This window comes from Mirounga leonina, unplaced genomic scaffold (genome assembly GCF_011800145.1).
Source record: "Mirounga leonina isolate KUSES-001 unplaced genomic scaffold, KU_Mleo_1.0 Mir_166, whole genome shotgun sequence".
Taxonomy (NCBI): Eukaryota; Metazoa; Chordata; class Mammalia; order Carnivora; family Phocidae; genus Mirounga; species Mirounga leonina.
The window spans coordinates 23684580-23697851 of NW_023270418.1; the positions used below are offsets into that span (position 1 = coordinate 23684580).

The following is a 13272-nucleotide window of genomic DNA, read 5'->3' on the forward strand; positions in this document are numbered from 1 at the left end:
CTAAACCACACAGACTAGGGCGCCTGGGTGGCTCAGTTGGTTGGGCAACTGCCTTCGGCTCAGGTCATGATCCTGGAGTCCCAGGATCGAGTCCCGCGTCGGGCTCCCTGCTCAGCAGGGAGTCTGCCTCTCTCTCTGACCCTCCCCCCTCTCTCATTCTCTCTCTCAAATAAATAAATAAAATCTTTAAAAAAAAAATAAATAAACCACACAGACTAAATGTCAATTTGTGACAAGTGTCTACATATTCAGTCATGCTAGATGATGGAACTCTGTAGGGGGTGGTGAGGAGGAAAGTTTGTCACAACTCCTTCTGGAAAGTTTCCCCTCCCCTCCACCTTTCACATTAGCTAAAATGAGTGAGCATCAGCTCCTGACGGATTCGGTCAGCCTCCAGGTCCAAGGACTCCATGTGCTCATACTCTTCTTCAGGGGGCTGTTCCATGGGTCCTGTCATTGGAGAGGACCAAACATCCATCCCATGCTCCAGGGAGATGTTGTGGAGGACACAACAAGCCAAGATAATGTGGCTGGACTTCTCTGGTGAGTACTGCAGTGCTCCCTTGGATCCATCCAGGCAGCGGAATCGGGAGCAGAGGGTTCGGAAAGTTTTCTCAATCACACTGTGAGTTGCAGAATGCGCCATATTATAGCGATATTCGGCCGGAGTTTCAGGAATGTGAAGGGGGGTCATGAGCCAAGTACGCAGAAAGAAGGAACTGTCACCTGTGGGGAAGGTCCAAAGAAATCATAAATCATTCTAATTGGAATACAAACAGAAAGGAAAATCTAGGAACATATACAGAGAATGGATAAGAAAATGCAGACTCTGGAGCCAGTGTGCCCCAGAAAAACCAAGAGGGAAATGTGGTAAAAAGAAGGCATGCCAGGATCATGAGAAGGAAGACATAGGTCTTGGCTGGAAATATCCTTGTTAAAAACAACAGAGAAAAAGGCTGATAGCTTAAAAAAGAAAAGAAAAAAAAAAAAAAAGGCCACGTCTGAAAAAATGTGGGAAGAAGGTGAAGGCACTGAAGGAAATAAAAATCCCAGATTTTCTGAACTCAGAGATATTGTTCTTTAATAAAAGGTTAGTAAAAACGATCATATAGCAAGCCAATCTTCAAAATCTCCAAAGAGAAAAAGTGCAAGAGAGAAAAAAGCAAATTCTGCCAGGAGAGCTCAAAATACTTGTGAGGAAAATTTCTAACTTTACCATTAAAGTGTCAGGTCTGAAAGCACTACCTAGGGATTTCAGAGTATTTCATAGAAAACAATCATTCATTCTCTCAGTGCTAAGAACAGTAAGATGAAAGTCCCAGTGCCTGTGGCAGAGATCAGAACTCAGGCGTTCCTAGATATTACATTCACTAGAACCATGCCTTTGTAACAGAGAGACTGGCAGAATTTCACATTAACAAGGAGAACATAAATACAATGATACAAATAGTAATAGCGATAAGGAAATCAAATCAGAAGCCAATTAAAATAATAAACACGAGGCATTTTCCTAAGGTGACTTCCTTGTCGAATGATCTCAGGCAGTGTTAAGAACAAAATAAAACTCAAGACTGGGATGCAAAGTCCTGTTACAACAAACAGTACAATGTTTCTATGATGCTTAATTGTCCTGACTCTCTACAGTTGGCAGATGAAATGTCTCACACAGAGGCACAAGCCCTTAGAAATCTGAGACAAATAGGCTCTGGGAGTACCAACTTGCACAATAGCTGTGTTCCTGACCCACAATCAGTTTTGGTAAATAGTTATGAACTGTTCAGAGTCTAGGTCCTGTTCCAAAATATACAGGACTCCTTTCTTTCAGGAGCTTACATTTTTAAGAACTGGATCAACTTTAAGAAAATTTTTTTATGTTTTTACTTATACATAATTGACATATAACAGTGTATTAATTGTACATACTGGAATGGTGTTAAATATTTAAGAAGTCTCATAATATTTTCAAATTTTACATTTAGTTGACTTTTTTCCCCCTAAGTACGAACTATTTTAGTTGAACTCACACCTACTAAATACTGAAGAAACTGATGCTGTAAATAATAACAACAATAGTATCAGTGACTCATTGAATACCTACTATGTAGCAGGCACTGTGTTAGGCACTTTGAAAGTATTATCTCTTGGGCGCCTGGGTGGCTCACTCGTTAAGTCTCTGCCTTCGGCTCAGGTCATGGTCCCAGGGTCCTGGGATCGAGCCCTGCATTGGGCTCCCTGCTCCGCGGGAAGCCTGCTTCTCCCTCTCCCAATCCCCCTGCTTGTGTTCCCTCTCTCGCTGTGTCTTTCTCTGTCAAATAAATAAAATCTTAAAGAAAAAAAGTCTTATCTTGTATTATCCAATCCCGACCCTGCCAGGTAGGATATTATCGAACTCATTTTACCAATGAGAAGATCAAAATATCAGTCAGCCATCCTGTGATATGCCATGCAAAGGAAGGAGAAGGAGCTAGTCACTAAATGCTAATGTCAGACTCAGAGTCACAGAAACAATGGTGTAATGCTGTAAGAGAGTAAGATAAACATTTACAGTGAATGCCAAAGCACAGAGATACTAAATGGTATTCGTTAAACATTTCTCTAAGAAACAGTATGAGCCTTAAATGGGGAGACATAAAGGATAAGCTAGTTAATACAGACCTTTTATAACATGCCCCATGGTCATTACCTGATTATAATTCAAGCACCACTGGAAAACAGACACTCAGGAGGGGATTAGGATCAGAATTGCTAAACAGATTACAATTGCTTACATGATCAGTCATCCACAAGACATTCTGGCAGATCTTACCCAAAGCTGCTTAACAAGACTAGGCCAAGAGCTGAAGAAATAAGAACTCAGACTGAATCCTTTGTAGGAGTAGGTACATTTAGATAACAGGAATAAGGTAACGCAATTCTGAAGGGACAGATGAGAATGAGGAGATGAAGGATGACACCATGGTAAAATTATGCTAAAAAAATTCAGAGGCTCCCATATATCCCTCCTTTGATGGAAACACTATTCTGAATTCTATGTTTGTCATTTCTCTGCATTTGTTTATATTGTATCTAAGCAATATAATATTGTTCTTCTTGGTTTTAAATTTTACCAAAATGATTTCATACTAAAAACAAAACAAAAACAAAAAATGGACTCATAATCAATTCTACATTTGGCCAATTTAGAACTATTCCACAAATCTGATGGTGTTAAGATATGATTAGCCATCTTATCTTTTTTACCATCTTGTCATCCTCATAATATTGCCAATCTTCCCCGAAATTATTACCCCATTATCCAACAAATCCTTTAGATACCAGTGTTTTCCAAACTTACCTATTTGTACGAATCAGTTGAGGCACCTGTTAAAAATGAATGTCTAGATTCTTTCCTTGAAGATTCTCATTCCCAAAGTTTGAAATGGAGCTCAGTGATGTATATATATTTTTTTAATTTTTTATTTATTTGCAAGAGAGAGAATGAGAGACAGCATGAGAGGGAGGAGGGTCAGAGGGAGAAGCAGACTCCCTGCGAGCAGGGAGCCCGATGCGGGACTCGATCCTGGGACTCCAGGATCGTGACCTGAGCCGAAGGCAGTCGCTTAACCAACTGAGCCACCCAGGCGCCCAGTGATGTATATTTTTAATAAATTCCCCAGATGACTCTCTTGATCTGGAAAATTTGTGAAACACTACTAGTTCAGGGGTCTTCAAACTAGTTTTCCTGTTAGAGGTAATGGAGGCTTTGCAAGGGTTATATGCTAGAACTGCTAATAGTACTAAGGGAATCAATTTCCACCTGGGTATACTTTTCCCATCCCTAGTGCCTAGCATGTAGCCTGATACCAAAATTGGTCTTAATAAAGATTTGTTGGGGCCCCTGGGTGGCTCAGTTGGTTAAACGACTGCCTTCGGCTCAGGTCATGATCCTGGAGTCCCGGGATCGAGTCCTGCATCGGGCTCCCTGCTCAGCGGGGAGTCTGCTTCTCCCTCTGACCCTCCTCCCTCTCATGCTCTCTGTCTCTCATTCTCTCTCTCAAATAAATAAATAAAATCTTTAAAAAAAAAAAAAAGATTTGTTAAATGTTACCATATCCATCTCTCCCACTTCCACTCTTCCTGTAAAGAGGGTAATCAGGAAAGTATATAAAAATTTACCAGAGGGGCACCTGGGTGGGTTCAGTCGTTAAGCGTCTGCCTTCGGCTCAGGTCATGATCCCAGGGTCCTGGGATCGAGCCCCGCATCGGGCTCCCTGCTTCGCGGGAAGCCTGCTTTTCCCTCTCCCACTCCCCCTGCTTGTGTTCTCTCTCTCGCTGTGTCTCTCTCTTTCAAATAAATAAATAAGATCTTTTAAAAAAAAAATTATCAGAGTTGAGGTGTCTGGCTGGCTCAGTCAGTATAGGATGTGACTCTTGATTTTGTCATGAGTTCAAGCTCCACATAGGGCGTAGAGCCTACCTAAAAAAAAAATTTGTCAGCTTTCCCTTATTTCCAACTATGTCCTGTAAATACCTCAAAAAAACCGAAGCCATGTTTCCGACTAAATCTGGGGTCCCAAGGTGTGAAGGAAAAGAGAATAAGTAATTCCTACATGACCTTGAAGTCCTTAACAGAGGAACTATTTGCCAAATAGAGTTAATTCTTCATGGGACCTAGTTTTAAAAGTTAACCAGAGGGGCGCCTGGGTGGCTCAGGTGGTTAAGCATCTTTTGGCTTAGGTCATGATCCCAGGGTCCTGGGATCGAGCCCTGAATCAGGCTCTCTGGTCTCCCTCTGCCTGCCGCTCTGCCTACCTGTGCACTCTCTGGTGAACAAATAAATAAATAAATAATCTTTTAAAAAGTTAATAAAAGTTAACCACAAGTGACTTAGATATTTGTGCCTTAATTTCCTCCTCCATAAAAATGTTGATATTAGTATTTAACTTTTCAAGAGTTTTGTTTCTTTTTTAAAGGGGAACATTTAGAATCACTCACATTGGCTGTGTTTCCCTTTTTTTTTTAAAAAGGTTTTATTTTTTCTTTTTTAAAGATTTTTTTATTTATTCATTTGAGACACAGAGATACAGAGAGAGAGAGAGAGAGAGAGGGAGAGAGCATGAGCAGGGAGAGAGGCAGAGGGAGAGGGAGAAGCAGGCTCCCCGCTGAGCAGGAAGCCCGATGCGGGGCTCGATCCCAGGACGCTGGGATCATGACCTGAGCCGAAGGCAGACGCTTAACCATCTGAGCCACCCAGGCACCCTAACTTTTCAAGTTTTTATAACAATTAAGGGGGATAATCCAATACAAACTGCTTACAACACTGCCTGACAAGTTCTAAGTGCTCAGCATACTTTGGCTGGCTTTACAATAAGGTACCAAAGTCATTTCATAAGAAACGAGCTTGGTGGCTCAGTTGGTTAAGTGTCTGACTCTTCGTTTCTGCTCTGGTCATGATGGGGGTGTGGGGCCTGGGATGGAGCCCTGCTCAGCAGGGAGTCTTCTTCTCCCTCTCCCTCTGCTCTCTGTGCTCTTGCTTGTGCTCTCTCTCCCTGAGCGCTCTCTCTCTCAAATAAATAAATAAAAAATCTTAAAAAAAATGAAATTTGAAATTCAAAAAAGGCACAAGGTAGGATTTTTTTTTAGAAAAGATTTTATTTATTTATTTAACAGAGAGAGACACAGCGAGAGAGGGAACACAAGCAGGGGGAGTGGGAGAGAGAGAAGCAGGCTTCCAGCGGGGAAGCCCGATGTGAGGCTCGATCCCAGGACCCTGAGATCAGACCTGAGCTGAAGGCAGATGCTTAACAACTGAGCCACCCGGCACCCCTGGAATTTTTTTTTTTTTAAGATCCTGGAATCGGGACCCGAGCTAAAGGCAGACGCCTAACTGACTGAGCCACCCAGGAGCTCCCGCACAAGGTAGGATTAAGAAAAAAGTCCAGTAGGATAAAGAGAAGGGGGTACACTGATGACAGAATGTAGAAGCAACAACTCAAGAAACTCACTGAGTTCCAAGACATCACACGCAGTACCCTGGCAGCTCTAAACCAATGATTGTGACAGCAGTCTCTTCCCAGTTGGAACAGGGAAGAAATAAAGAATATTAAAGAGAAATAATTTCTGAGCATCTATTGCATGTTAAATACTGTTATGAGCACACTCGGTGCAGATATGATTAGTGGTTTTGAAAGAGAGGTCTTCCAATCCTTCATGTTTCTTTTCATCTCTCACATAATATGTTGTATAGAAGATAACCTTTGTTCTGTTGCTTACGTAATCCTGTCTGCTTTAAAACAAACAAACACACAGAATTAAGCTGCCAGGCTCAAGGATATTATCACTGTTACCCAACTATATTTCTCCCAGCTATGCAGTCACCCCAGTTTGCACTGCTCAATTTTGAATGGAGTCTTGTCCTACTTACATCACTAAGTTAGGCTTCCCAACGGCACTTGGGTAGATCTGTGTAGTGAGCTCCCACAAGAACTGCGGAAATGCACTGTCTGCTATCATTCTTCTTTTTTTTTTTTTAAAGATTTTATTTGAGAGAGAGCAAGTTAGAGACAGAGAGCACGAGTGACGGGGGGGTGGGGGGGAGAGGGAGAAGCAGACTCCCTGCTGAGTAGGGAGTCTGACTCAACTTAGGGCTCAATCCCAGGACCCCAGGATCATGACCTGAGCCCAAGGCAGACACTTAACCAACCAAGCCACCCAGGCGCCCCTGCTATCATTTTCATATAGGTATCATAGTGACAATAACCAATGACAAAAATCTTGTATTTGTACAATACTTTATAGTGAACTCTCATATATATCACCTAATCCTAACAACAGGTATTACTGCTGTTGGCATTATTTTTAACATTTTACACATGATAAAAGTTAAAGCTCAGTTGTATGGATGTATTATATTTAACCAGATCTGTCCTGATGAAGAATTTCAGCTGTATTTAAGGGAAATGTTTTTGTAGGGTTGTTGTTGCTTTTGTTTCCAACTACAAAACACTGCTGCAGCGTAATTTTATTTCACATCACCAGTGTACAGATTTATGAACATATGCCTCAAGATAAATCCTTCGAAGTGAGGCTCTGGATCAAATACTATGTTTTTAAACTTTAATAAAATGTCTTCTAAGTGTTCTTTTTTTTTTTTTTTTTTAATTAAGGCTCAGAGAGTTCTCATCTGAGGTCTCATTAAAACAAGAACAGGACTGAGACTCAGGTCTATAGATTCTCAAATTTCATTCTGTTCTGCTACATCATTTTTCTATGGCTACAAAATGAAGCATGTGCACCTGCAAACTTACCAAGCAGCCAGCTATCTTTGTGCATTCCGGCTTCAAAATGACTATTGAGGGAAGACTGCTGCAGCACGGCATAGTCCTGTAGGCTGCCTGGCCAGTTGGTCTCCACAGTCATTAGCACCCCTCTGATGTCACACACCATCAGGCAGTTTAAAGAATGCAGGCCTTTGCGGTTCACATAGGAGAGGTCTTCAGCATTTGGTGCCTTGATTGCTACATGGATACAGTCAACCACCCCTATCACCCCTGGCATCCCTGCCAACCCATAGAATTCATCCTTTAGAGCCTGCACGGAGGCTTCATCAGCTGGAAAGCGAATGAACTGTGTGGCTCTTTCCACAAGTGCTTCAGTTACATTAGCAACACAGCGACTCATAGATGCCTGACTGATTCCAATAGCATCTCCCATCCGAGTCTGGAAGGAACCTGAAGTATAGAAGCCCAGTGCTGCAAGGATCTGTGTCTCTGGGCTAATAGCTCTGGATCTCTGAGTAGGTCTAGAAAGACTCGCCCCCAAGAGCTCCACCAAGTAATAAATGAACTGTCGAGGAAACCCATACATGGACATCAAGTATTCATCAGTGACGTCATCCAGCTTAAAGCGGTCCAATGTCCGGTGACCTCGGCCATAGAGTAAGAGATCACAGTCAAGTACTGTTATTGGTATAGCCATGGTACATGTAAATGTGATCTCTCCTTCCCTCTGCTACTTTTCCTGAATTCCTCCTCCCAGTGAAGATGTTGGTGCAAGAAGGTATTTAAGGAAGTGTCAGAATTCAGCAGCTAACCATCAGTTAAATGGCTCTGGCATTTATAATCTTCTCTCTGTAAAGGTTAAAAGAAAAAAGCATTAGAAACAGACCAAAGACTTTAAAGTGATTCAAAGGGTACAACAACTCCTTTTCTCAAACTTCCAATCTGTCCAAGCAAAAGGTGCTATACCTGTAACTCTGGGTTTTTCTCCACTAACTCATGGCTGCACATAGGCTTGCTGTGGTTTAAAAGATAATGGAAGCTGTTTTGTATGTAGCAGAGCAGCTCCCTCCACACTAGAGTTTGTAAAAAGAAGGAAGGAAGGAAGGAAGGAAGGAAGGAAGGAAGGAAGGAAGGAAGGAAGGAAGGAAAAGAAAATGGGAGATGATTTTTGTAGCTCACTTAATGCTTGGTATTTGAACCGGGGAAGAGCAAAAGATTAATGGAGGCGGGGCACCTAACTGGCTTAGTCCCTACAGGGAGGGTCTCTTGATCTCCGGGTTTTAAGTTCCAGCCCCATGTTGGATGTACAGATTACTTAAAATCTTAAAAAAAAAATTAATGGAGGCGATAGCGTAATTATCCATAAGGCAAAAGAGGTCTGCTCCTAACTACACAGGCCACGAACTGGCTAACATGTCTTAACTACTCAGGTCAGGGATTAGTCACGCCGGGTTTCATTACCCAAGCCTTCTGGCTCCACCTGGTAAGTATGAGAGGGACGTGAGGGGTGCTCAAACCAGTCTAGCAAGAGAGATGGAGGCAAAAAACTGCCCGCAGTCCAGCCTGGTAGACACAGATCGTGTGCTCTAACAACCGGCTATCCCTTCTCCCCCGAAATCCAAATCCTGAGGCTGAGGGCCAGGAAGCAAGGAAGCCCGGACAGGTTGGAAGAAAGGCGCAAAAGAGGCTGGGTGAGCCAGAGCTGGGATGCGACTCCGTCACTTTTAAAAGGTGCCTTAGAAATGATACTTAGAAATCTGATTGCGCCGGCCACTCAAAGTCAGCCAAGGACCATCAACCCACCTCTCCGCGGCTGCAGCGTTACCAGCAGCACTCCCCACCCACCCACCCACCCAGCCGGATCCGGCCCTCCACTGGAATCCGCGGCCGCGCACTAGCCGCCACGGCGCTCACCATAGGCACCGCCTCCTCGCGTCAGCGGCCTCCCCACGCTGCGTTCTTACTGCCGCTTCCGCGGCGGCGTGCGGTTCGGTGGCGCACATTCCACACTTGGCTCAAACGTTCTCACCCTTTAAAGGACCCCCGTCTTTACGCCCTTCTTTCCTTCTGAGACACTTGGAAAAATTGGTGAGAAAGATTTACATGGAAAGGAAATCAACTTTTATGGTAATTAAGAGGAAAGAGATGAAATAGGGCGTCCAAACTGTAGCGAAAGTGCGGATGAGGTTAGGCAGCTATATTTCCCCCATAGCCCTCTTCCTCCCCCCGCCTTCATCCAAGCGGATGAAAACAAACACTAACGATGGCGGCGCCGGGAGTCGACCGGCCGCTGGGCTTAAGGCAGGAGTGATCGCTTGAGCTGTGAGGGCACTCTTGCAGAGCGCCAGTCAACGTGAGTGCGACAACTCGCGCAGTCCTGGGAGTGAAACACCCGGGGCCCATGAGCCACGAGCCTCCTGAGGCTTGAGGTATCTATCTGCGACCCCTGCTGTCACTGCAGCTCCGGGGCGTAGAGTCCTCAGCCAGGAGGCGCAGCTGGCCGGCCCCAGGCCCCGGCCTCCGTAATGAGAGCCCAGAGCCAATCTCTGTGTCGCAGCTTCGCAGGTACTAACTTTAGTGGGGATACCCCCAGATCATTCAGCGCCCCCGGGTGGGAGGCAATGGATCTGCGGCCTATCGGGTACCTCCTTGTGAGGACTAAGCCGAGTAGCCGCAGTACAGTCCCCAGAGCTTTCTTTGGGAAGTCGGGTTGTTGTTGGCCCTCGATGGCTCTTAGTCTTAACAGAAATCCACAAAGCTTTCGTCTCTACTTTCTCAGCTTTTTGGGTATTTGTAAGGCTTTTTGGAATTTGTGGGACCTTAACTCCGGGGTTGGTACCAATATGAGTGAGGTAGGTTTTCATTCAATTAAGATTTGTTGGAAAAACAAACAAAAAACTTGCTGAGTGCCAAATATGTACTCCGCGTGTAGGTGAGGGTGACTGTTGACTAGTGAAAAAAGGGACCCAAGGTTCACGACTATCTTCTTACTGGCAGTGGAACGACCTGTGGAAACCGGCGATCCATTCTCATTTAATAAATCTCTGGGTAAGTGGCTAAACACCTTTTTGGGTTCATCACTAACCCATCTCCGTTTTCACTCTCCAAGTCAGTTCTCAGTTTGCCTTGTCAATTGATCGTAGCATTTCACTTTTAGTATTTTCCCTTCAGAGAGAGAGAGAGCTGGATCATTATACTTAGTTTAAAACTCGTCTCCTAAGATGGTAGAATTTATTGAACACTTTCAGTAGGAGATGTGCAATAATAAAAACAGATCCTTTCTTTACACTAATTTCTAGGTTTTCCGGTGTTTTATTAATGTTAATCCTTTTTATATGTGGCTGTTGTGGCCCCAGCTAAATTACAAATTTTGTTTTCAACTCCATTTTTCAGCTGAGCAGAAATACTTGTGAAATGGAATCCTGAGTTAATATTTTTAATGCACAGTGGATGATGAATAAGTGCTGAAGCAAGTGTCAAATGTACTGATTCGTATAATAAGATAAATGCAGTTAATTCATGCACTGTTTTCAGATTGTACCCTTTTGGGTATAAAGTTAAGGCTATGGCAACTTTTGAGATTCACATTTCATAAAAATTGCAACACTGGGTTTTCCATTACACTTAACAGTTCTTATTGTGTATTTGTATTTTTTCCCTTAAGAGTGGTTATTAAAATTGAATTTTTTTTTTTTAAGATTTTATTTATTTGACAGAGAGATAGCGAGACCAGGAACACAAGCAGGGAGAGTGGGAGAGGAAGAAGCAGGCTTCCTGCCGAGCAGGGAGCCCAGTGTGGGACTCGATCCCAGGACCCTGGGATCATGACCTGAGCCGAAGGCAGACGCTTAACGACTGAGCCACCCAGGCACCCTAAAATTGAATTTAAAAAATTGCATCAAAAACTGCAGATCTTGAGCCCCTAAACACTCCATATTATATTGTTTTATTTAAGGACTAAGAATCAGCTGGACACAGTGAAGTCCTACCATATATGCATAATGGAATTATGCTGTATGGAGGTGGAGACAAGAAATCTTTTCTATTGTCTGTCCTGCCCCCATCCACCCTGATTTAACTGTATTAGCTTATATGACTTCCATGACTCAGAGCAGGGTGCCCATAGCCTAAATGCAAAAAGAAGGTACTAACTTTTGAGCTTTCAGAAACCCAAGTCATACTGTGTGAGTGATTTTTCAAAGATAATTTTGACTATTTAGAAAAAGTACCCACTCGATAAGGTGCATTCCCAATATTCTGCATTTATATTTTGCTCAAGTGGGAGTGAAAGGTTTGTTTTGGAATCTTTATCTGGAGAGAAGTTATTTAATCTTAGCAATACCTAAAACACCAGAAATTTCATTTTTAAAGATTTGTTTATTTATTTATTTGAGAGAGAGAGAGCATGAGAGTGCGTGCGCTTGCAGCGGGAAGGAACAGAGGGAGAAGAGTCCCAAGCCGACTAGGCGCTGAGCACTGGGAGACTTGGGGCTTGATCTCATAACCCTGAGATCAGATCTGAGCAAAAACCAAGGGTCCCGCACTTAACTGACTGCACCATCCAGGTGCCCCTGAAACTTTAAGTTTTAAATATTTCTTTTCCTTCTAAAACAGTTTTTACTGTATTATGGAAGAGATGAATAATTATATTCATAACACTGGTTGGAATGCTGCTTAGATTAGAAAATGAAGAGTAACCTAAAAAAATTCCTCGGTTTTGACCCTTTATTATTCAACTTCTTTTTCGTTTTTGTTTTTGTTTTGTTTTTTTAAAGATTTTATTTATTTATTTGACAGAGAGAGACACAGCGAGAGAGGGAACACAAGCAGGGGAGTGAGAGAGGGAGAAGCAGGCTCCCCGCGGAGCAGGGAGCCTGATGTGGGGCTCTATCCCAGGACCCTGGGATCACGACCTGAGCCGAAGGCAGTCGCTTAACCGACTGAGCCACCCAGGCGCCTGTTTTTTATTTTATTTTTTATTTATTTATTTATTTTTTTTTTAAAGATTTTATTTATTTATTTGAGACAGAGAGAGAGACAGAGAGCATGAGAGGGAGGAGGGTCAGAGGGAGAAGCAGACTCCCTGCCGAGCAGGGAGCCCGATGCGGGACTCGATCCCGGGACTCCAGGATCATGATGACCTGAGCCGAAGGCAGTCGCTTAACCAACTGAGCCACCCAGGCGCCCTGTTTTTTATTTTTTAATGGCTTGTATGTTGACTTGAGAGTCTTCAAATACTTTACTAAAAGTTTTTTTTTTCCCCTAAAAGTTAATTCTTTTTTTCTTTTTAAAGATTTTATTTATTTATTTATTTGAGAGAGAGAGAGAGAAACAGCACGAGAGGGGAGAGGGTCAGAGGGAGAAGCAGGCTCCCGGGAGCCCGATGTGGGACTCGATCCCAGGACTCCGGCCGGGACCGTGACCTGAGCCAAAGGCAGTCGCTTAACCAACTGAGCCACCCAGGCGCCCTAAAAGTTAATTCTTGAATAAAGATTACTTAGATTTTATATGTGGATGATTTGGAAGCCAATTTGGGGTGTTGAGCTGAGTAAGGAACAATTTTTTCATGCATGGGTTTAATAGAGGAGAGGGTGCATGGGTTGCTGGTCCTTGCTTCCTCTCAAATTGTGGAGACCAATAAAAACTGTAAGTAGTCCTTGATACGATAAGGGCATACAGCCAGGAAGAATGCAAAGGAGGCTATCTAGGCCTCTCTGCCCATGGACCATCAACAAACTTTTCTTACAGTTTGGGTTTTAAATCTTAAAAGGATTTTAAATCCTTCAGGAATGTAAAATCAGTTTTAAATCTTTTAAATAGGTTTTTAAATCCCTAAATAGTTGTTTTTAACTGTAGAGTAAACTGTGGGCCAGTTTATTAGAGAAATCCTCTAGGGGTGCCTGGGTGGCTCAGTTGTTAAGCGTCTGCCTTCGGCTCAGGTCGTGATCCCAGGGTCCTGGGATCGAGCCCCGCATCGAGCCCCGCATCGAGCCCCGCATCGAGCCCCGCATCG

The 13272-nt window shown here is 43.3% G+C and overlaps 2 protein-coding genes across 12 annotated transcripts in view; one reads left to right on the forward strand and one right to left on the reverse strand.

Annotated features, from left to right (window-relative positions):
* Positions 1-222: 222 nt before the first annotated feature.
* Positions 223-9299, reverse strand: HARBI1 (harbinger transposase derived 1). Of its 2 annotated transcripts, none has more exons than XM_035012702.1 (3): positions 9174-9299; positions 7287-8108; positions 223-726 (listed from the first exon to the last, which is right to left on the reverse strand). In XM_035012702.1, exons 2-3 carry the CDS (start codon positions 7954-7956, stop codon positions 347-349), a joined length of 1050 nt encoding a protein of 349 aa, XP_034868593.1. In that variant the 5' UTR covers positions 7957-8108; positions 9174-9299; the 3' UTR covers positions 223-346. The 2 variants fall into 2 exon arrangements, with proteins under 2 accessions (XP_034868593.1, XP_034868592.1); XM_035012701.1 differs by lacking the exon at positions 9174-9299 and adding an exon at positions 9063-9090.
* A 164-nt stretch (positions 9300-9463) lies between these two features.
* The window catches only part of ATG13 (autophagy related 13), a 54010-nt gene continuing 50201 nt past the window's right edge, over positions 9464-13272 (forward strand). For 2 of the 10 annotated variants that reach the window (XM_035012713.1, XM_035012712.1), the window contains exons 1-2: positions 9464-9824; positions 10192-10307. The gene's annotated coding sequence lies outside the window, so the exon portion shown is untranslated. The remainder of the gene's footprint in view (positions 9825-10191; positions 10308-13272) is intronic. The other 8 variants (XM_035012706.1, XM_035012703.1, XM_035012707.1 and 5 more) reach the window with 6 other exon arrangements.